Here is a 21,448-nt window from a genome sequence, read left to right on the forward strand (position 1 = left end):
TATTCCTTGATGAAAGAAAGTAATTGTACATTTCAGAGCAACTCCGTGATGATGCTCATGGAACACTCCTCTAATAAGACAAAAGCAGGTAGATGAAGAAGTCATGTAATGACAAACCCAAACTATATATGCACTTAGGAAAAGTTGCATATTAGAGGTATTATTGCACTACTCCACACACCTCTCTCCCCTTTTGTAGTGAACATCATCATTAAGTAGAAAAATACTTTTTATTTTCTCTGTGGTGTCTTTCTCCACATGGGCTGTGGATCCCATTTCTGAATGTTTCTTCAGAGTGTGACTGCACTCACAGATCGCCGATGGCTCCCATGGCTAAAGTTGTTAGCATTATCTTTGGTTAGTTTGCCACTGTTCTGTCCAGGAGCTGTTACCCTGCTGGGTACAATGGGGTAATGGCCAGAGAAAGGGCCTCCTGAAGGCTCTGGAGCAGTAGATTCTTCCTCTGCCCACCTATTAAAGAAATAGTAGCCTTCTTCAGGTATCTGTTTCCTGAGAGGATTCACTTCAGATGTGGGAAGTCCCTGACTTTCTGTGTCTCCAGGCGTAGCTGCTGTGACTACTGGATGTAAAAATGGTGACACACATAAGTGGCTCATGTTTTGGTCAAGGTCTTCATTAGGTGCAGGTGATGCTACAGGTGCACCAGAAGTAGGTAGTTTTGTTGATCTCAATTTCTGGATTTCAAGGTCCTGTTTCTGTTTGGGAAGTTTATCTAGCTGCTGTGCTTTCAGAATCAGAGATGCTCCGAAGGTTCCTCGCAGAACAAAAATTACAAACCTGATGAAAAAGGAAGAGAATTGATTGTGTTACCAGTGCTTCCATCCATAATCTGCATCACATAACACAAATCCCATTGCTAATTTTCCTTTCTTTACAGTCATATAGTAGACACCTTGTAACTAGTAGATTGAAAGCTGACTCCTGTGTTTTTATGCAACATATAACTATATACTTACCTTGACCTTTATAGAGTCAACTAGGAGTATATAAATACTAAACAGATCAAGAAGGATACACAGAAGATCACTAAGAGGTGTAGAAATTGACAAGATTCAGATTATATTAATACTGCGAAAAGAAGTTAAAGGGCTCTTAATTTGATAGATAATATAAACCCAGACATCAAAAAACCTCAGCTTGTGGATTTGCTCAGGAAACAGTAAATAAAGTGTGTCCTACCTGCCCTTTGCAGGATGGAGAACTTACATAACTATATATTGTGTGCAGTGAGAGAGCACACATCCTCTCTGTGTCAAGTCAGTTTTGTCTGAAAACCAAAGTGCCTTGCAAAGCAAGTTTCTAAGAGTATTTTGACCTTAACATGGATGGCCTCGATATGTATTTTAAAACAAACATGGGGACTCTTTGAAATTGTATTAAGAAAGCTGCCACCTTCACATCCTGCTGCTAAATGTGTGCATAAATAAGTATAACAGGATTAAAAAGCCTAACGAGCTAAATACAGAAAAGGCTTTTTTAAGGCAGTGGGTTTTGCAGGTTTATCTGCACAAGTAGGAGAGAATAAACACATTCTGGGCTGTGCATGTGCTCATACTGGTCAGTCCCATAGCATCTCAGGCCTGGGAGTTGTGCAGTTAGTAGCTGTGGTTGGACAGCTAAGAACACAGCTACAGAGGACCTAGGTCCACCTGTGTGGATCTAATATGGATCATATTGTCCTGTCTTTCACCTCAAGTTGTCCTCTGTATCTTCTGTAAAAGTTACAGGTGGACCAGACAAAAGGACAGAGAAAGGAAGGAAAACTCTTCCATCCTGTTCAAGAGGCATGTGGATCTGGAGCTTAACATTGACCCCTCAGTGTTGGGTTGAAGGTTGGGCTGGATGATCTTTGAGGTCTCTTCCAACCAGATGTATTCTGTGATTCTGTGAACTGTTTTCACTTGCTCCTGCCTTTCCCCACAGCCCTGCAGGGTATGAGAACTGTAGGACCTCTGCAAGGCTTTCTGGCAGACTACAGTCTGCCTTCCAAAGCTGGAGAAATGTATCCAGTTCAGATTTTGAAATCCTCCAAGAGACATAGTGCCTGGCCTTGCCAATGAATGAACATGAAATTCAGATCCTTTTCTTCTCAGACTCGAGGGTTTTAGAATCTTATGGTGTGCTGTTCGTGTCCCAAAGCCAAGTTCAGAGGCAGCTTTGAGATACAGATGCACAGAAGATGCACTCTGTGCCAAGCACTGCCAGACTGTGCTCCAGGGAGAGCCTGCATGCAGAAGTGACACCGGTGAGCACCCCCACAGTGCCTGCAGGGTCTCCAAAGTGTCAGCTAGCACAGAAGGCAGCAGCAAAAGGAAGAACCAAGGAAAGCAAGGATTTTAACAAAGCCTCTTAGAAAGAAACTAGAATCTTAGGGCTTCAACTGATTTCTGAAGGAGATAGCGGGGAGCAGGCAACATGGTGAGATGAAACTTAAAATCAAGCACATTCTAACAAAAGGTGGTTTCACCACTGCTATGATATGCTGGCACAGCTAAGTCGTAGCAGAAACTACAGGCTAGATAATTTGTGAACTGAGGACTCTGCTGAAAATAATCTGGGGTACCTACTTGAAGGAACAGAAGTTCTCCAATTTTGAAAATATAAAGATATAAATCTTTAAGCTCAGTGTTCTGCTGAGGCACCAATGATCTTAACCTTGCTGAATTCCCAAGATGGATACAAGACTTTTCTAACCTCTTTTTTGGATGTAGCTCAGGGTCAAAAATGACACTGTGAATGAAGGCTGACAGGAAAACAAAAATCACATGGGAACACAAAAGACTGGAAAGAGATGCCCTGCCTAGAAGACAAGAGACCTTACTGAACTAGATGTTGTTTATCCTGACCTGAAGTTATATAACATGAAATCACAAGAGCATCTTAACTCAAATGGGCAAATAATAACTTGAAGAAAAATATTATCTAGGCTTGAAAGGTTCATTTTTTTAGACAAAGTGGAGGCTCAGATTCTAATGCCTTACAGCACTTACGAAATCAGATACTAAAAATATTTTCTGGATTCCTGCAATATGAATGTGCTGCACTAGTTCATGACAATTAGGAGGAGAAGGAGACCAGCAAGATAGTCAAACTCATTACTTTCATGGTTCAAGCACACATAAATGGTGCAATTCAGACAAAGCTTACCTGCTTAAAGAATGGTTAAGATACTAAGGACCAAAAGCAGTAAGGTTAACATATACAGGAACAGAATCGTGTTTTCAAATCAATTTTTTTGGGGCAGTTTATCAAAATAATTATTCCTCTCCAAATATTATTTAGCCTCAGTTAAAGCTATCTTTAACATAACTGATTTGTTGCACAGACTAAAATTCAGAAATGAAGATTTAATATAGAAACGTTGTTAAATTTGGCTTAGTAATGCACTGTAATGTGCTTAAGAAACAGATTAAAGCATACAGGAGTATTTCAAAGGCTTGCCTTCAAGCCTTGATCAGCAAGACAACATTGTGTCTATGAGAGTGAACAATTATGTAGCACATTTGTGCTGGTAAACTTTGAAGCACCCCAGAGAGAATGGTTTTCCTGATGGGATAAGAAAAGCAGTAGATACATAGTGACTCATCTAAGGTTATATAACTGGATACATTAATGGCTCATGAACTGGAAAGTTGAACCCAGGCATCTGACTTCCACACTGATCACTTATCCCTGTGCAGCACACATGCCCAACCTATCATATTTCTATACACATGATAATTATTGTTTCACTGGAATGCCTGCACGTCCACAAAACGAAAACTGAGAGGAAACAGTGCATCATTCAAACCTTGGCAAGAGTGCGACGAGCGGGGTAATGAGACACAGTAACCAGAAGGTGGCCTCTGAGAGCTGTTTCTCCATAATCCAGTATGGGTTGGTGGGAGGGTTGCAGACCACGCAGACGGCATTGTAGATGAGAGAGAAGACGAGGTAAAACAGGACACTGCAAATCATTGTTACCAGGTGGAACAGGGTCTGTAAGCAGAATTGCATGAAATGATAGCAATGCTTGCGGGACTCTGGCTCTGGGTGCAAGACAGAAGGTTTCAAAGACAGGTTGGAAAGAATGTAATCCATGCTCCTGAAAACTATAGTAGGAGAAACACCTGGAGCTTAACCTACAAAACAACAGTGGCAGTGAATGCAGTTCTTTAGGAAACATATTCTCAGATATTGAAGTATGTAAAAACTGTGTCCTGTCCTGGTCTGAAGGCACAGTAGAAACAAAATCTGTTGCTGTGCACATGAAGTTATTATCCCTAAGGTAATAATTCTGGCACATTGTGAAATATCTGCACATCTGTTACTTGCTTTTTGTGACCCAGAATCCAGGTAAATGACTCTGAAAGACAATGCCATTCCTACACAGTATGCTATGGTCACAAAAGAAAAAGAACAGGAAAGGTGAAACACATACCCATGTTTTCATTTCTAGTGCCTGGTGGAAGAGAATGGTCAGGAGAGAGATGGTATTGATGGAGTTTCCAAAGGAAAACACATCTATGTCAGAGTCCTTGTAAGTCTAGAAAACAGGCAGACAGACTGTGATGAATCTTCACTATTCAGAAGTAAATTTTTCTATTTTTCAAGGATGATAGGAGGATATTAATGACCACAGTACTTACCAAATAGGGGACAAAGAAACAAATGAGGCTCTGATAGAAGGCATCCAACATTGTAATAATAAAAGTTGACAGCTTGTATATCTGCAGGAGTTTATAGATAACAATCATTATGACAGGACACACATCTCCAGTGCAAACACAAATGCTGTCTGTTTTCCTTCCATTCACACTACTGATTATAGCTAACTGATGTCCCTTCATGAGTAAGTGCCTCCTGAATAGCTGATTTAGCTGAAAAGCTTGTCTTAGAACATGCATTTTCTATGTGCTAAATAAAGATAAACCTTAGGAAAGTGAGACAGTCAACTTAGAGTCTTAAAAAACAAATTCCATGAAGTTCCATCCCTCCTCAATGGATCCTATTCCTCAAAACCGTTTTCAAACAAAGCTCTTCCTAGAGCTTTGGAACCGGTCAAAAATCCTTTCTGTTGAGGTTCATTCTGTTGGAATATCTATTTTGTGACATTTTGATTTGACTACTCATCATATTTAAACTTATCTAGTGACCTGTGGGGCCATGCTTCCATGCAGTGGAATGCATCACCAGAGCAACGGAAGGCTAGCCCCCTGCTGTTTCAATTCAGACAAAATGTCAAAGCAACAACAATGACCTCTTCAAAATGGTAAAGAACATATATTTCATATATATATCTGAGGTTCAAGAGCTCCTAAGAAAAGAGATGGAAAACCCTACAAAGATTCCTCAAGTTATACATTCCCTTGCTTAGGTGTTTTTCAAAACATTGTTAAACACAATGGGAATCCCCAGTGCTCATCAGTGCTAAAAAAACTCACAGTCCAGGATAATGAAAGCTGGGGTCAGGAGACAAAGAACGGGGAAGAATTCCTAAGTACCCTGCAATTTTGTGATTTAAAACTGAAGCTACTTCAAGTTTTTCTCATTAACATTTTGACAATTTCCTGTTAAAGATATAAAGGCAATTTGGGAATAAGTGCTACTGCACTGTGTGTATATCCAAACCCAGGTATCCATGCCTGTTCCTTGCAAACATACAGGGAGCAGACTGGTTCTCTAAACCTGACAGGCAAACTGAATTGAAAAACATGACATATTCATGCATGTTTTCTGAGGGTTATCAATACTGACTATTTAAAGTAGAAGAACTTAATAGATGAAATGCCTCATGCCTGGAACAGCCCTGACAGCAAATTTTGATACAATTTATGTATTTACAGGTGTATTTCTGAACTTCAGAGTAGAAAACAATGTTGGCTTGTTTAGCAATTTACGTGTTTGCATTTTTCTTGTCACGTTTTTCTGTAATCTTTTTAAGCAAGCGTTTTTTCTTCAATGGGTTGAAGTTGTTTGAGGCACCAAATCTGAGCAGAATTTAATCAAGGATCAACTAAACTATTTTACCCTCTTGTTATATTTCTAATCCTGTTTTATTAATTTCTCCCCATGCCTTCACTGAGGAATTTGATATATATCTATGGTGTATGCATATATACATACACACATGTATTTGCTCCATCATCTCTTCTTCAGATGAGAAACACCACACACAGAGATGATTCACTGCTAACACATAACTTTACTCATCAGAATGCAGCATGACGACTCCAAACTGGGTTGCTCCATATATTTAATGTCAGAATAAACCTCCCCATTTACATTTTCCAGCTATGACCAAGTGCCCAGCCTCCTTCCAGGAAGCAACTAATAATCATATGTTCCTTACCAGTTCTGACAGCTACACTTCCACCTTGTTTTAGTGAACATCAGTAAACTAGAAACCATACATGGATCATTTGGTTCCAAGTAAGTCTAAACTCTTCCTTCCCTCCTTGCAAAACCAAATCCCCTGTGGTCCTTTGTCTAATTAAGCAATTATTTCAGCAGTCAAGACATACCTCTGAATTTTGTCCATTTCTGTACAACTCGGGTAAAACTAGAAGTGTTTCAGCAGAAACGTGTCTATCCAGGACTCCAAAGAGAAGAGGTGGCATCGAGGTGAAGAAGAGATTGAAAAATATCATCTGCCAGTAATCTATCATTGTGCTGCCTGAGAACCCACAGAAGAACTGGTACCAGAAGAGCAGATTGACATAGCTCTGTGGAGAAGCAAAGACAAAAACCATTCTGTTACAGGCTGAACTGTGGCTCCCTACTCAGGCAGAAGCACATCCTTCGTACTGATTTGCTTTCATTTCTTCTTCAGGTCCTGTGTGTCATGAAGCTGCACCTTTCCTGTGGCCTCTTCTTTATGTCCTCTTCTTTTCCCCATGCTGTTATCTACCATTAAAGCTGATTTGTATCCTTTAGTTTGCAATGTAGAGATGGTCTATGTCTCTCATAGTTTCACCTATGAGGTTTATGTAGTATGTTTACTACTAACAGAGACATTATTTTGGTTAATGCTACCATTGGGCAGCTCGGCACTTTTACTCCACAAAGCACTGTGTCTTAAGGGTCTACTTCACATCAATCCACTGTGATGCAGCTTTTTAAAAGCTATTTGATTTCTTTAAGAAAATAGCAGAGAATAATTAAGTACACTGTTCACAGCTCTGAGTAGCAAGTTTTAAGATCCTCTTACAAACTGGCTGTCCATGCAGAATCAAAGCGCCTCCTGCTCCCTAATCATACTGGAAAGATAATAGAGCAGCAGCAGCCCAGTCTGGAGAGCTATTTTACATTGCAAATAAATACCCTTTGGACTCTGAAAAGATATCTGTCCAAGAAAAAAAAGTTTCAATTTCCAGTATAAATCTTAACAGTGATAAGAAGTAATCCTTATTCAAAATTATTAAGAAAAATGCAAAAAGATATTTTGAATTCTAAGTAAATAGTTTTTCATTCTTGGTGTATTTCATGTCAAACTTGTTTGCAGAGTCTTGTAAAAACTGCATTACTATCAGGTTTTCTTTTACACTTTACATTATTCTTCAATGTGCATCTCATTTGCATATACATTAAATTTTTAATAAAAATGCCAGATGTGACTGCATCATTACTTACAAGTGGTTCCCATCAAATTTAATGCAAAAAATGCAGAGGTTTCACAGGCAACCAATCCTTAGTGCAGAGTCACCTTCTACATTCTAGCACTAATAATCTGCTCTTCCTCATGCAAATTTTATTTATTATTAATAAAGTTTCTTGAACTACCATATAGAAGTTACTAAGCCTTGAGTCCTTTTTCCCTCTGGACTAATGCTATTTAAAAATGTATTTAGAACCCATATTGTCCCCACTGCTTTATGCAGCATATTACTGAGAGGGAGGCAGCATACTATAAACTTGCACAGGGAAGAAACAGGAATTGTATCTTTTAAAAAAGTAAGAGAGTATAAGCTGGAAAAACTGAAACAAGAATTCCCCAACGCTCACACCCTCCCACAGACTTAACCTTTGATGTGATGGACACTTCCAGAATTTTAATAATCTTACCACATTTTTGTAGAAGAAGTAAATCACCATCTTTGCCAGACGAGCATAACACCAATGTCCATGTACAAGAAGCAGTTTCTTGAGATGCTTAAATCGGGATATTGCAAAGTCACTCGCCATTACAGCCTTGGGTGAAAACAACACGAATTAATTTACAGTAGATCTCTTTTCCCACCCAATATGATGAAATTTGAACATTGGAATGATCTCCTAGTATTGGATATTATAGAAAACAAAACCAACCAACCAACCAAAACCCCCCACACACAAAAACCAACCAAAGAAAACCAAACAATTCCCCCCCCCCCCGCCCCAAACATACAAGAACGTAGAGAAAAATAGTTGGAACCTTTTATCTCTGCAGAAATTACTACATTAGGGAATAAGGAAGGGAGATGTGTGGGAAAGAGTTTTGGGCAGAAAACACTTGTAGATTGTGAACAAAACCTGGAAATGAAGCAGAAACCAGATGCTAACCTGACACTGGCCAGGCATCTGCTAATTTTCCAGGCTTATGAGCAAACACACATTTGTTCACGCGTGTTAATCTTTGGCTCAAAACACTCTTTTTTGGCTGGACCCATAATCACAAACTGTGTATTAATTTATGACAGTAACGATGCCAACTTGCATTTCAAAGATAACAGTCTAGACTATAGGGCTGCTGTGAATCTCATGAAGCAGCAAGAGACCATGTGACAGAATGGAAATAAATTGAAGGGATACCTGCATGCCTTCTTGGCCAGATATTCCAATTCCCACATCAGCTGCTTGAATCATGCTTACATCATTTGCACCATCACCTAGAATGGGAATACAGGAAGGAACAATAAAGGTGCAAGAAAGGGTGCTTAATGCAAAGTGACTACATCAGAACAAGAAAATAAGCCTAGTTATGCTAATGAACAAAGGCTGTTCTGTACCACCATGCATCTTCACTAGGGTAACTGGTACTCATCATCAGGCAATCACGACCTCTAGGCTCTGATATGGGTTGGAACGTCCTCCTTCCCAAGAGACTTGGATCTGCCAGGGCTAAGTCTGCCACTAGCACCAGCTGGGTGGTGACATGGGCACCCCTACACCATCTACATATGCATTGTTTCATACATTTCTGCTTGGTGGACTCCATATGCTCATCATCATGCTTTGCAGCACTCCACTGAATTCTCCAAATTACGTGATAAATTTGATTGTAGTTGATAACATAACAAGACACTTTCAGGAGTTATTCTGCTCATTTCAACTTGCAGCATTATGTTAAATACATAACCAAATTTCCATGGAAAAAACAGCTATGGTTGTTGACTGCAATGCAGAGATTGTGAATTAGGTTAGCTGGTAAAGCAAAAAAATGAAGTGGAAGGCTGAAAGCTTCTATTTTGAACTTTAAGGCAAAGCAAGAAATTTTAAAATACATTAGACTCTTTCTTTTCTGTTTGCTCCACAGAGGGATGTTTTTCAGTTTTAAGTCACAAAAATCAATTCTGCAAGGTTTTTGGTGGGATCACTTACCAAAAGTGGAGCAGGAAACTCAAAGTATTTCACAGTATTTGGAGGTTAAAAGCAAATGAGTCAGTGCTTAATATCACTTTGGGGATAACTCTGTTTCACCAGTTGGGAAAATATGGCAGGAAAAGGGCTTTATGAAAAGAGAAAACAGTGACTACTATTGACTGCTTTCCATGCCCAAAGCTAGGGCACTCTGGAGGGAATGTGTACATACATTTGTAGTGGTGTACATGAAAGGGACTGCTGGGAGATTCTGAATTTGGAGTGTCTTCATCTTGTGTAACTGCAGCCCAGATTTGCTGAAGGAAAGCTGAATAAGAACTTTCATATCTTTTTTGATCAAGAAAGACTATTAAATGTTCTTTCCCCATTGTATCTTTATGAAGAAGTAGCTTGTACAATATATTCCATACATTTCTATGACTCAGAAAGAAAGGACCTGCTTCCCCTTTCCCCTGTGAGAATCAGATAATGGAGGTACCTATTGACAGGGTCATCACTTTAAGCTGCCTCCGGACGAGTTTGACCACCATGCTCTTCTGAAGAGGGGTGGAACGACAGCACAACACTGAGCGGCAGTGCTTTGTCAGTGCCAGGAACTTCGTCTCCAGGCCTCCCTGGAAGATGATGTTCAGTGTCCTCCCATCAACCACCAGACCAAATGCAGGACTGGGCACTTCTGATGCTGAGAAAGATGTTGGGATAATGCCAAAAAATTTCCTCCGTGGTTTTTCAATCTCATAATTCTTCCTTACTTCTTCCAAGGTTAAATCCAGAAGAGATTCACAAGTTTCCTGTGAGAAAACATAAGTGATTCTGGAAATATTTATCTCCATCTCGCTTTACAGCATGGAACCTTATAAAGGTATGGTTCTGTAATCACACCAGTGGGTTTAAGCCTATCAGATAAACATTAGGGAAAACTGAGGAGTTGGACTTGATGATCTTCAAAGGTCCTTTCCAACCCCTAACATCCTATGACTAAGATAAGCACTGATTCATCAAACTGGAGATTATTTTGATTACATCAAGTTCTCCAGTGAAAACACTGCATCTTATCAGCTAGTTAACTTTAACAAGGAAGTACATATTTGTATTTTTTTAAAAGCTTTTTGTTCCAAAGGAAATTAAAAGAATCTAGTCCTTAGATAAATGAGGTAGCTATTGCAGCATTTGCTTGCATCAGAAATAAACTGCAGCAGAGAAACAAGAAGTTCAGATTTTTCAAATTTACCCAGCAGCTCTGACAGTTTGGCCTTTTCTAGGTCACAACTCAGGTGTGTATCACAAGGACAGAAATAAAATCTCATATTGCCCAGCATTGTGCCTCAAATACAAACTACCTCTTTCTCATCAAATCAGACAGAAGTCTGCTTTTAGGTGTGCATGGCTGGAGTTGACTTAGTATCAAACACAAACAGATTTAAGGGAAGATTTGGGCATTTATACCTCTCCCATACAAATTTCCTAATCTGGCACACCATTGTCAGAGAAAATCCAGGATAATCTAAAAGTTATTTTGCTGCCGGCAAGTACTGGAAGTCCTCCTTCTGTGGCATGGCACTGAATACCTGAAGAGCTAATCATTCCCTTTTCTACCTTATCTGTCAGCTTTATTGAGTGATGATTCAGTTCCAAAATGTTATTTTCACTTTATGTTGCATAAGGTACATGTGTAGGATGTTTGCAAGATTTAAATTACACTTAAGTGGGAGGTTCTGGAATCGAATGTAGCTCTGACATCTAATAAAAAGCTGCATCTAGCCTGCACATTTAAAACCTCTAAAAAACATCAAAGAAGCATCATCTTTCTGTGAACAAACCAAAGACTGTAGTGGAAATTCTTGGTTTGCCTTGGATTGTGTTTTTAAATGAATCCCACAAACTACTTGCTTGTGTTGTTTCTTTCTGGAAGATATTTAATTTTCAGTGTTTGAATAAGCTTCTGGGCTCAGGGGCTAAAGAGAGACCTTTCCCACTGAAGGGATTCAGAGGTTAAGTTTGGCAAAATTAACGGGTTAAATACTTTGTGTGTATTATTTATTTTCCCCCTCTGCTGCCGTTGGGAGAGTCTTCCAGAAGCAGTGTCCTCAGCTTCATTTTGAAAGGAAGGTAACTAAATCTTACTGTAGAGCACCTCCAGGTGCCCATCTTACCACACATATCCCCCCACAAGCACCCAGATGAGTGAAGCTTACACCTGAGCCTGAATCGAGGCTATGCAGGGTGCTATGGGGATGTGCACGTGCCTGTTTCCTGGAGTCAGGGTGGTCCCGCCTGCAGCATCACTTTTCTGACAGACACCATCTTCTAATTTCCATCCTAAATATATTCATTCTGCCTTCCATTAAAGCAGCTATGTGTACCAAATGAAATTACACATTGAAGCAAGGAATGTGTTCTGTGCCAAATTCCACATCGTCTTTGCGTGTTTCCCTATTTCCATGACATTGAAAGGGAGACATTTGCATAGGATTTTATTCTTGTTTGGAGAGCTACTAACTGCAGACAAAAGCAGTTAAAAGTAGGCCAGCTAGCTGCTCTATACAATTGCCTGTCACAAGAGAAACAGTTACCGTTTTAACTGTGTTTAATTAATGCTCACAGTAGTGTTACAGAGAAAGGCAGAGCTTGTGTGCATAACTCCCTTCTGTAGGGAGAAAAACTGAGGCACCTAAGAGCAATGGCTTGCCTTGTTGCAGAAAGAAGCCCTACCTTCCCTCCTCAACCTCCCATCTACTCACAGAAAGACTCATCTCATGGTTCCCTTCCAACCCCTAACATCCTGTGATCCTGATCCTGTAACTGTTGTAACTGCTGAGCACGCACCACCAGTGTAGGCTGCACAGAAAGGACAGAGCAGCACTCTTGGGAAAAGGGCAGCAGCCACTGCCTGTACCAACTACGTGGCACCTAGGGCTGTATGGGAGGTACAGAGGTCACTAGCAAGAAAATAAAAAAAAGGATATTTTGGATCCTGCTTGTGGGCTTTAGAAATGATCAGGGCTGACCTCTATTTAGCAAACAAGTCTGGTTCAACCATAATAGCTAATCCCATCTCGCAAAGCCATCTCTCCTATCATGGTGCCTGGAGGGATGAGACACTAGGCTGTGCGCAGATGTGACTATTCTGCTGTCCAAAAGCAAGGCATAGTTTTTTCTGGTATACTGATTATATTGCTTCACAACCTGCAAAAGTCAAGGTTACTCTTCTAAAGCCTTTTACTTTTACCATGAAAAATGGCATTTATCCACTTCAAAAGTTAGGACTCTATTTTCTCTCTTCCTTTCAGGCAGTTTCAGGAATATCCATAGATTGCACCACAGATTGTTCACCGTGTTTTAGTGAGTCACAGACGCTGACAGATGCACCTTTGAAGCCATTATCCTCATTTTGGAGTGTTTGCTTTGCCTAGTGCCTGATGACCTTCTTATTGCCTGTGGAAATTCAGGGACTATCTGTTCACAGCAACAACTATGTGTGCCACCAGGAACGTCAAGGAAGTGGCTATGTTTTCAACTGGCTCACAAGAGCTACATTTAGGTTTCCAAGAAGGTGAAATGCTGCTTACACAAAAAGATACCAGATTAAGTTTTCCACTAATAAATTTCTAATTAAGCATAATCCTATTAGGGAACACATGGCTGGGAGGTTCTGAATTTAATTAAATCTGCACCTGCATACTTTTGCCAGACCAACTCATACCTGTACTTTTCAAAGGTCTTCCTACAGGTATTGCCTAGAGTTAAAATACCATTGTAAGGTGAAATCGAGATGTCAATATTATTAAGGAACCAGGCACTTAAACTCCATATTACCTTCTCTCTAAAGCTCACTATTCAGGTAATTTCTGAAAAGAATATTTTCATTTGGAAGAATCGGTGCATTTTGGTTAAATAAAACTCTACATAAGTGTCTAAAGCTCATGATCTACAGAGTTTCTGGCCTAATGCTGCTTTGTGAGTTTTTGTTTGACTACAGCAAAACAGTGCCAGGCTGCAAGACAGAAAGAAAGGGAAAGACAGCACATTCTGGGTGTCTCTCTGTACTCACCTTATTTTCAGTGTTAATGGTGAAGACAGTGTCTCTTTGGTTCAGGAGTTTACAGGCATGGGCGATGTTAACTGCTGTTTCCTGTTTATCTCCTGTCAGCACCCAGATTTGTATCCCAGCTTCTCGAAGAGCCTCAATAGTGTCAGGGACTCCTTCTTGGAGCCGATCTTCAATCCCTGTTGCTCCTGGGCAAACAGGAAAAAAGTAGTACATTTCTTTCATTTGGAAATCAAGATGCTGTTTTCTTTTTTTAAGAAAAGGTCTTTGACTTGCAGTCATGATTCTGAGCTTATTAAGAGCTGAGCCAAGGTATTTCCCAGCAAATAAACCCACAGGCACAAGATCTGCATTTGGATTAGGATCTGAATGTGTCAGCAATTAAGTTTTCTTTTTCCTCATTGCTAGAACAATGCATTTCATTTCTCTTTAATAATCCAAAATGACAACGTATTGGCAGAGGAATTGTACCATATGCATTTTTAACATACTGCATTAAGTCTTGTCAAAGCAACCAGAAGAGATGAACTTTGATTATTTAAATGAATGCTATCCCCACTCTCAGGCTAGAAGCTTCACCCATCAAAGGTAGAAGACAAGGTACAGGAAGTTTTCTCTTTGAAAATGTGCAAACTTAGAAGCTGATGCCAACACTCATCCTGATGGTAAATCACCACCTGAATGTTACAATACTCTTCTTATCTCTTCCACTAGAGGTCAGTTTGAAGATGCTGTAACTGTGATACATTAAAGATAGATATTGATTTAAGGTAAAAGAACATTTTTTGTGCAATAAAGTTTGAGCACAGAGCCTTAAGAGTTGGCAAAGGTAACAGATTCTGACAAGATCTACATTACCTCTTATGTGGTTCTGCTTAAGCCATTTACTGTTATTACTCTAATTTTTTTAAATCACTGCAGAGATTATGAGAAGCCATAATGCTAATAGCTTGCAATCACAGAAATTCAGGATAATGAAGTTTGGGCACAAATTGGATTTACAGAAAGATGAGAGTGAGGCAACTCTGAAAATCAAAGTCCTAAAAGAACAAAATGTTTGGAAACAGAAAAGAAAGCCCTGAAGTGCTCCAGAATTTAACAGAATAGTCTTGTTATATACAGTGGCATTGAATGATGCACAAGTGCCAATGGATGTAAGTTTAGACATGAAATACACTTTTACAAAGTGCAGAAAGCTATCACGACAGTGAAACAGCATAAGGAATTCAGTAGCAAAAATGCCTATGTGTTTAAGTCACACAGTTTTTATAATACAATTTAATTACCAAAATTCCCTTGGAATCTGTGCTCAAAGCTGAAGCTAATTTATAGTACTTTATAGGTTTATCTAAGGACCCAGAGACATGATTGAATTATGGGAACTTCATTATCTACTGTGTCAGTGGAGGCAGTAATGGCTGGTGTACATGTCCTGTACCCCGAGCACATGATAGATTCTGTGCACTTTTTCAAAGTTACTGCTACTGAAAATGCACAAGAACTTGTTTAGACACATTAGGCTGTACAGCCTAGCCCTGAGATTTCCAAATCTCAGAGGAAGCCCTTTTGATATAAATTAGTGTAAGCTGTTGTCTGTCTGACTGCCAAGAATATCACAGGAGAGCAAGTGATACTTCACGCAATGACGATTCTTATTTTTAGCTACCCAGCAAGGTGAGCTTGGTCTCCAGATGCTGTGCTGTCTCCAATAACAGCTCATCTCTGTTGTCAATTGCAGCTTCTGCCTCCCGACGAAAACTGGCCCATTTTTGAAAGTCATCTTCATTCAAGACCTGCAGAACACAATTTAAACAGAGCTCATTTTAAATTTAAATAAGAGAAGAATGCAAACATTCAGGATCACAGAGATTTAGCTCTTATCCAGGCCAGTAAAATACTGTGTCATCTTTAAAACAACACAAACTTTTCCAAGAGAAGACTGCAAGAACAAATAGTGATGAGAAAAAGAAACCTCCCTTCCTGTTTGTATAAATGGCCTACAGCTGGAACTTAAAAATGTAGACTGGAGAAACCCTTGGTCACACAGCCAGGACTCTGAACTGGAACACAGAGTTTCTGCAGGTTGCTCAACATTTTCAGAGCTTGAATATGACCTATTTGTTGCACATAGACAACTTCTATATTAATGCACCAGGCTGAGGGCAAGAGTTTTGAAAGTTGAATGCCGAGCAAGACAGAACAAGGTTAGATCTTCTGTATACTTTTTATTTCTTGCTTAGAATCACTGCAGAGAAGGTCAGCTAGAGTTACCATGAGAGTAGCAGAAATGAATGTTTTGAGACTGACCAAAAATCCATCATGTACTCACACCAGGGAAAAAGAGGAAAAAAAGACTGCAGAGAAATCAAATAGAGGGACAAAAAGATGGGCTGTGTCTGGCTTGTTATCTGAAGTAGAAAGAATTATAACATTTAAAAATAAACCTACTGACACATACAGAGCAAAACTCAGCTGATGCCCTCCTACCTTCTTAGCTATGCACAGAGTTCGTAGGCCATCACGGGCATAGTAGTTCAGATGCTTTTGTGTTTTTTCTTTTATTCTTTTTATTCTCTTCTCTGCATTAATGTCAGCTGTGGAATACAAGGAAAAGTTTTTGTATCTTAAGCACAGATAGTTTGAGATCTAGTGGCCCAAGATTAAAAAAAGACTAGGTGTTAGAGAAAACTGGATTCCAGTATAACAGCAATTCCTTTAAAAGCTCAAAACTGTTGACTGTGCATAAGCTGAAGTCTTGATAAAGAAGCTTGTTTCCTATAAGATAATATTACTTGGGGTTTTTTGTTTGTTTGTTAATATTCTAGCCCTCTTGCTGACAAGTTGAAATACAATGGTCAGGCCCTTATGGCAGTATTATTGCACAGTACACAATCCACATGAGTTAGCACTGTCAGTGAATTTTAATTAGCTCATTCCATATTCTTAAGTGCTGCTCAGGTTAAATAAATACCTCAGTTCTCATCTGCAAGGATAACACTAGAGAAAGCTCATTCTTATTTTATTCTCCTAATGCCTAAATATAATATTTCATGCCAAAAAGAATACTGCAAACTTTTTGTCCTTCCTTTCAGCAAACACAACAGAAATAGCTTCTTGGCTATTTACCTCTTGCAGAGTCTTCCAGCAAGTCCATTATAACAGAGTCAGCTCCTTTTGTGTAGACAACAATCTCCTTGGTTAGAGGGTGTCTCACCACTACAGACATCCTTTTCCTTACTGAGTCAAATCCCAAAGTGTAGAGAATGTCAAAAGTCAGAAGCATGCCTTGCGGCAATCGAACAGTCACCTGTTCAGGAGTTCGGGACACTAGAGTAAAGCTGTATGCCTGGGCAGCATAGACAAGTGCTGCCTCATCTGGACTCTCAGCCTCGTAACAAAAGTCTGTTGGCAAAGAACTGCTAGTCACAGATTTAAAAACCTCATCCAAGGAAGCACTACCAAGACCTGTGCTGTCCTTGCCCTGGACCTCATCGCCTCTACCACTGGCACAGGCGTCGTCATCATTGTCACAGCAACCCAATGCAGCAAGACGCTCCTCGGTGTTCTTTGCACTGAAGCTAGCACCTAGGTCTGCACTAGACTGAGAAGATGAAAAAGACTGACTAAGGCTTGCTAATTTTAGCCGTTGAAATATCTGGTGGATCTTCTCCAGGGTGATTCCTGAAGGTTTGATTGGCAGTGGGACAGTGACCTAGAAATAGAAGAAAGCCTATAGTTGAATAAATGTGAACTACAAAGTACTTTTCAGAACCTCAGTATGTTTTCTGTATATAGATGATGATAATTACAAAAACAATTTTATTTTTCCTCCCCTATTAGGCTGCGGTGGTGAGATTCAGTACAGGGGCCATACATGGGTTACCATACAAATCTGATGGAGAATTATATTTCTGCCTCTGAAGCAGAGATGTAATGAAGCCCATTGCAGCTGTCAATGGCCTGGCAGATCAGAGAAAATCCAGTATGTTCAACATACTGCAGATACTGTGATAGCCACAGCTACTCATCAAACATAAAACCCCGCATTAAGAAGGGATGTACACAGGCAGGGAAACAGTAGATAGTTCATAAAAGGTAAAAAGAAGTAGAGGAGTACTCCCAAACAAACTGTTTATCGCCAGTTTGGTTTCACTGAACACTGCTCTATGTTGTTAGATGAAAGCATAATCAATTTTCCTCATATACTTAAAGTTGGATTACCCTTTGTCTTGGCTTGGTAGCTGTGGAGACCAGGACTGTGTTGCAGATGGCAAGGGCAAGAAAAAAGTCAGTAAGGGATGTGGAAATATTTGTATGTATAGAAGAAGAAAGATTTCCAATCTGGAGTGCAGCTTCTCTCACTCGCCTCAGCAGCCTGCTATCAGGAGTCACATCCTTTTCCTGGAAGAGAAATTACTTCATGAGGATTATTCCCATTTATCTTTGTCCTCAAGGAAGAACTAGCAATTTGATAGCTTATTCTTGCCTCTTACTGAATTTACACCTAGAATTATGTAAGTAAATGCTTTTTGTACTTCTAGGAAAATAAAATACATATCTAAAAGCTGCATAACTAGAAGGAAATGCATCTTGAAATAGATGATTTTAGAAATTTTTTTGAGACCCACTAGAAATCAAAAATAATCTATACTGTATCCCCTCAACTTTGAAACCACTGACTGCTGATTGAAAGGGTACTCCAGATGGAAGTGGACCTGGGATCTCCCATGTCAGTGTGGGAGCTGAGTATTATTTTAAGAGAGGTAATATTGTGCTTATGGGCTTATTACAGCAGTATCACTTTTTGTTTCCATTTTTCTTTGCACCTAGAAAGAGAAGCTGTCTCAAATTGTCCTTCCTCAGTTCTTGCAATAAGTAAATAAATACATACATACTTCATTTGTTCCTGAAAAGTTACTGTAATGTTACTATCACATTCTTTCTAATCCAACTTAAATTAGCAAGCCAAACTACTTAACAATGTCACTTACCTACAATTTAACTTGTTGTAGGGCTGTGGGAGTAGTACTTTTAATGAAAATTTCATGTTAGCAGTCTGGTTTGGATTTAATTCAGGGCCATATTTAACAAGAGCTTCCAAATTTAAAAGAGACTTTCTTGTGAGCCAACAATTTTAGATGCCTTCTTTAAGAAACTGCCAAAATGATTTTGCTGCTTTCTAGTTCATCTCAGCTACTACTTTCTCCTCTTTCAACCTCACACAGTTTTCCTAAGTCCCCTAAACATGCAACAGAAGTCAACCAACCACCTTCGTGCCTGTGTTGTGCTGAGATGAGTGCGTTGCATTGTAACTACTGCTTGCTAAAGTGAGTAGCAGTTCTTAAATCATCCTAATAATTGCAGCTAAAGCTGCTCATTTTGCAACACAGACCTCAACTGCAATCTAAAGATGGAACAAGGCTTTACACTTTCTCTGCTGTAGGAGGCTCTGGCTCAGTGTTTTCATGCTTTTCTTGTTTCACACATAGGGAAATGTTTGAAGCACAGATGCTGTCCGTTCTCTAGCAAACTGATACCTACTGAGGATAAGCCTGATTTCTCAGTTATCTTCTCAGGTCTCTCTGAAGGAATCAGAGGCAGAAAAGTTAAAGCTGTCATTCTTTAGAAATCCCTTCACAATCCCTTCAGTACTGCAGCAAATGAGTAACTCTGTCTGTTGCCAATACTGTTCTTTGCACATCTAGCAATCCCAAACAGCCTAGCTGGACAATTCTGATGAAGAACACACGTATGCAGACACAACTATCAAAACAATTATGCTGAGAATCATATTAATATCAAAACATGAACAATTAGAGACTTTCTGACTACTTGCCCATCAAATCATATAACTTCCTCATGCATTGTCATCATTAGAATCAACCTCACTACATTATTACACATGGATCTCAGCCTCTCTTATCCATCATCATCCCACACAATTTCTTTCACGTCTATATACTTACTATCTGCCTCTAGTTCATGCTAAAAATGACAATGTGCTAGTGGATATTCCACTTTAGGAGAAACTTTCTGAGGTAAAGATTTTCCTCTGGAAAAAATATAAAATTGTCTAAAACCAAAATAATACAAAAATCAATATTTGTCAGAACAGTTTTTCTCATTTTCTTTTTCATGTTCAGGGAAAACAGAGCTGGCCTGAATTTCCATCCTTAAGGATCTTCAGATTAAAGAAAAAAAAAATTAAAAAAATCAGAGAAACAAGTCTGTTTGACCAGCCTGGATATATATAAAAACAAGCAAACAAACCCAGAAAATTAAATAAAGTAGCATTGATGATGATGACGAGTTAAATTTATCACCTTTTCAGTGTTAGCAATTATGTTAGTGAAAATGCTGATGGTATAAAAAAGGTTAGTGCCATTCAGTTTTTAAGATTTCCTCTTTAATTTGATAATATTCCTTTAAATTGATGGCACTAAAACCTGATGGCAATAGGACAATTGAAATCTTCATGAAATACTTCTAATAGGCAAGACACAATCTGGACACAATCCTGGGCCACTGGATGTAGGTGAGCAAGGGGTTTGGATGTTCCTCTCCTCCTCAACCATTCTGTGGTTCTGTGATATCTGTCTCCGTCCAGATTTCTCATAAATGTTTATGAAATGAATAAATCAGTCACTGTATCTCTCTCTCAGACATCTCAGGAGATTTCTGAAGTAAAGACTACACCATTCTTTCTTTTCCATTCTGTGTAAAGCCTAAGACATACACTGACATTGCACATTTTACTGGTTATCAACATAAATACTATAGACTTGGCAGCAACTCTCAACTCTAAGTTTTTGGAATAGCTTGAATTTGTGTTCAAACAGATCTCTTCAGCTCAGTCTCTAATCTTCCAAACGTAACTGTTAAGAGATCTCTTATCTCTTTGTATTTATGTGCATCATTAGCTTGCTAATGATGACAATAAAATAGGAATTTGCAACTGTCTAAATCCTGGCCAAGCTCTTACCCACTGAATAGAATTTGCTACTGAATTTTTGGAAGCTGTAACTGGACATAGGTCTCACAATTTCTGATGAATTGCATAAATGCTATGTTAGGAGACTCCACAAACTGCTATGAAAACCATGAAGACTGTGGTCAAAAAAAATACTGGAAAGAACAAAACCAGAGGATAAGACCTAGGAGTTGGTAGTAGGACCTACATCATACCTGTGTTCTTTTTACTCCAGAAAACATAAGCAATGTTGCTTAGTTATTCTAAGATCTGCAGGCTCCAATTAAATTAACTTTACCAAATGCCATTAAAAACCCATTGTCCTCATCTCTATCTCAGAGATGCACTGAAATGAACAAGTTAATTGATGAGAGCTTCTCAGATTTCAGCAGAATATCAAAACTTGTCAAGCAGAGAGCAGTCTTACAAACAGGCAGGCTGAAATACATTCTGTAGCTGCAGAGCATCCTAATTGCAGAACTGCTCGGAATGCTGAGACAAAGTGCAAACACCCTGGTTTGGAGGCACAATCAATGACCACAGCACAAATGCACTTAAAATACCACATGCAACCTGCTTGTCACTGATTCCTGTAAGGTTGATTGAGAGTAAGTACATTTTGTGATTGCTGCATAGATAATTTTCCTTCAAAAACTGTTCAGACATAAATTTGACAGTTGTAAATGATTATCTTTTGTTTGGCACAGTTACTTCCCAATTAAACTCTTTACATTTTGTAGGATACAATTATGTCACGCCTCCTTGCTGCAAAATGCTTTTCTTGGCAACACTTCTGACATGCAAGTGCTCATAGCAGGTGCTGTGATAACCCTTACCCCCAAACCACTGTG

The 21,448-nt window shown here is 39.3% G+C and overlaps 1 protein-coding gene across 1 annotated transcript in view; it reads right to left on the bottom strand.

Annotated features, from left to right (window-relative positions):
• Positions 1 to 290: 290 nt before the first annotated feature.
• The window catches only part of ATP10B (ATPase phospholipid transporting 10B (putative)), a 51,748-nt gene continuing 30,590 nt past the window's right edge, over positions 291 to 21,448 (bottom strand). The window contains exons 10-22 of the mRNA XM_054389387.1: positions 17,849 to 18,028; positions 16,754 to 17,339; positions 16,115 to 16,221; positions 15,294 to 15,420; positions 13,631 to 13,815; positions 10,058 to 10,370; positions 8,791 to 8,867; positions 8,065 to 8,190; positions 6,525 to 6,725; positions 4,650 to 4,730; positions 4,442 to 4,546; positions 3,812 to 3,999; positions 291 to 798 (exon numbers count right to left, since the gene is read on the bottom strand). Of these exons, the coding sequence (XP_054245362.1) occupies positions 291 to 798; positions 3,812 to 3,999; positions 4,442 to 4,546; positions 4,650 to 4,730; positions 6,525 to 6,725; positions 8,065 to 8,190; positions 8,791 to 8,867; positions 10,058 to 10,370; positions 13,631 to 13,815; positions 15,294 to 15,420; positions 16,115 to 16,221; positions 16,754 to 17,339; positions 17,849 to 18,028 (2,784 nt within the window). The remainder of the gene's footprint in view (positions 799 to 3,811; positions 4,000 to 4,441; positions 4,547 to 4,649; positions 4,731 to 6,524; positions 6,726 to 8,064; positions 8,191 to 8,790; positions 8,868 to 10,057; positions 10,371 to 13,630; positions 13,816 to 15,293; positions 15,421 to 16,114; positions 16,222 to 16,753; positions 17,340 to 17,848; positions 18,029 to 21,448) is intronic.

This window comes from Indicator indicator, chromosome 18 (genome assembly GCF_027791375.1).
Source record: "Indicator indicator isolate 239-I01 chromosome 18, UM_Iind_1.1, whole genome shotgun sequence".
In the NCBI taxonomy this organism is placed as follows: Eukaryota; Metazoa; Chordata; class Aves; order Piciformes; family Indicatoridae; genus Indicator; species Indicator indicator.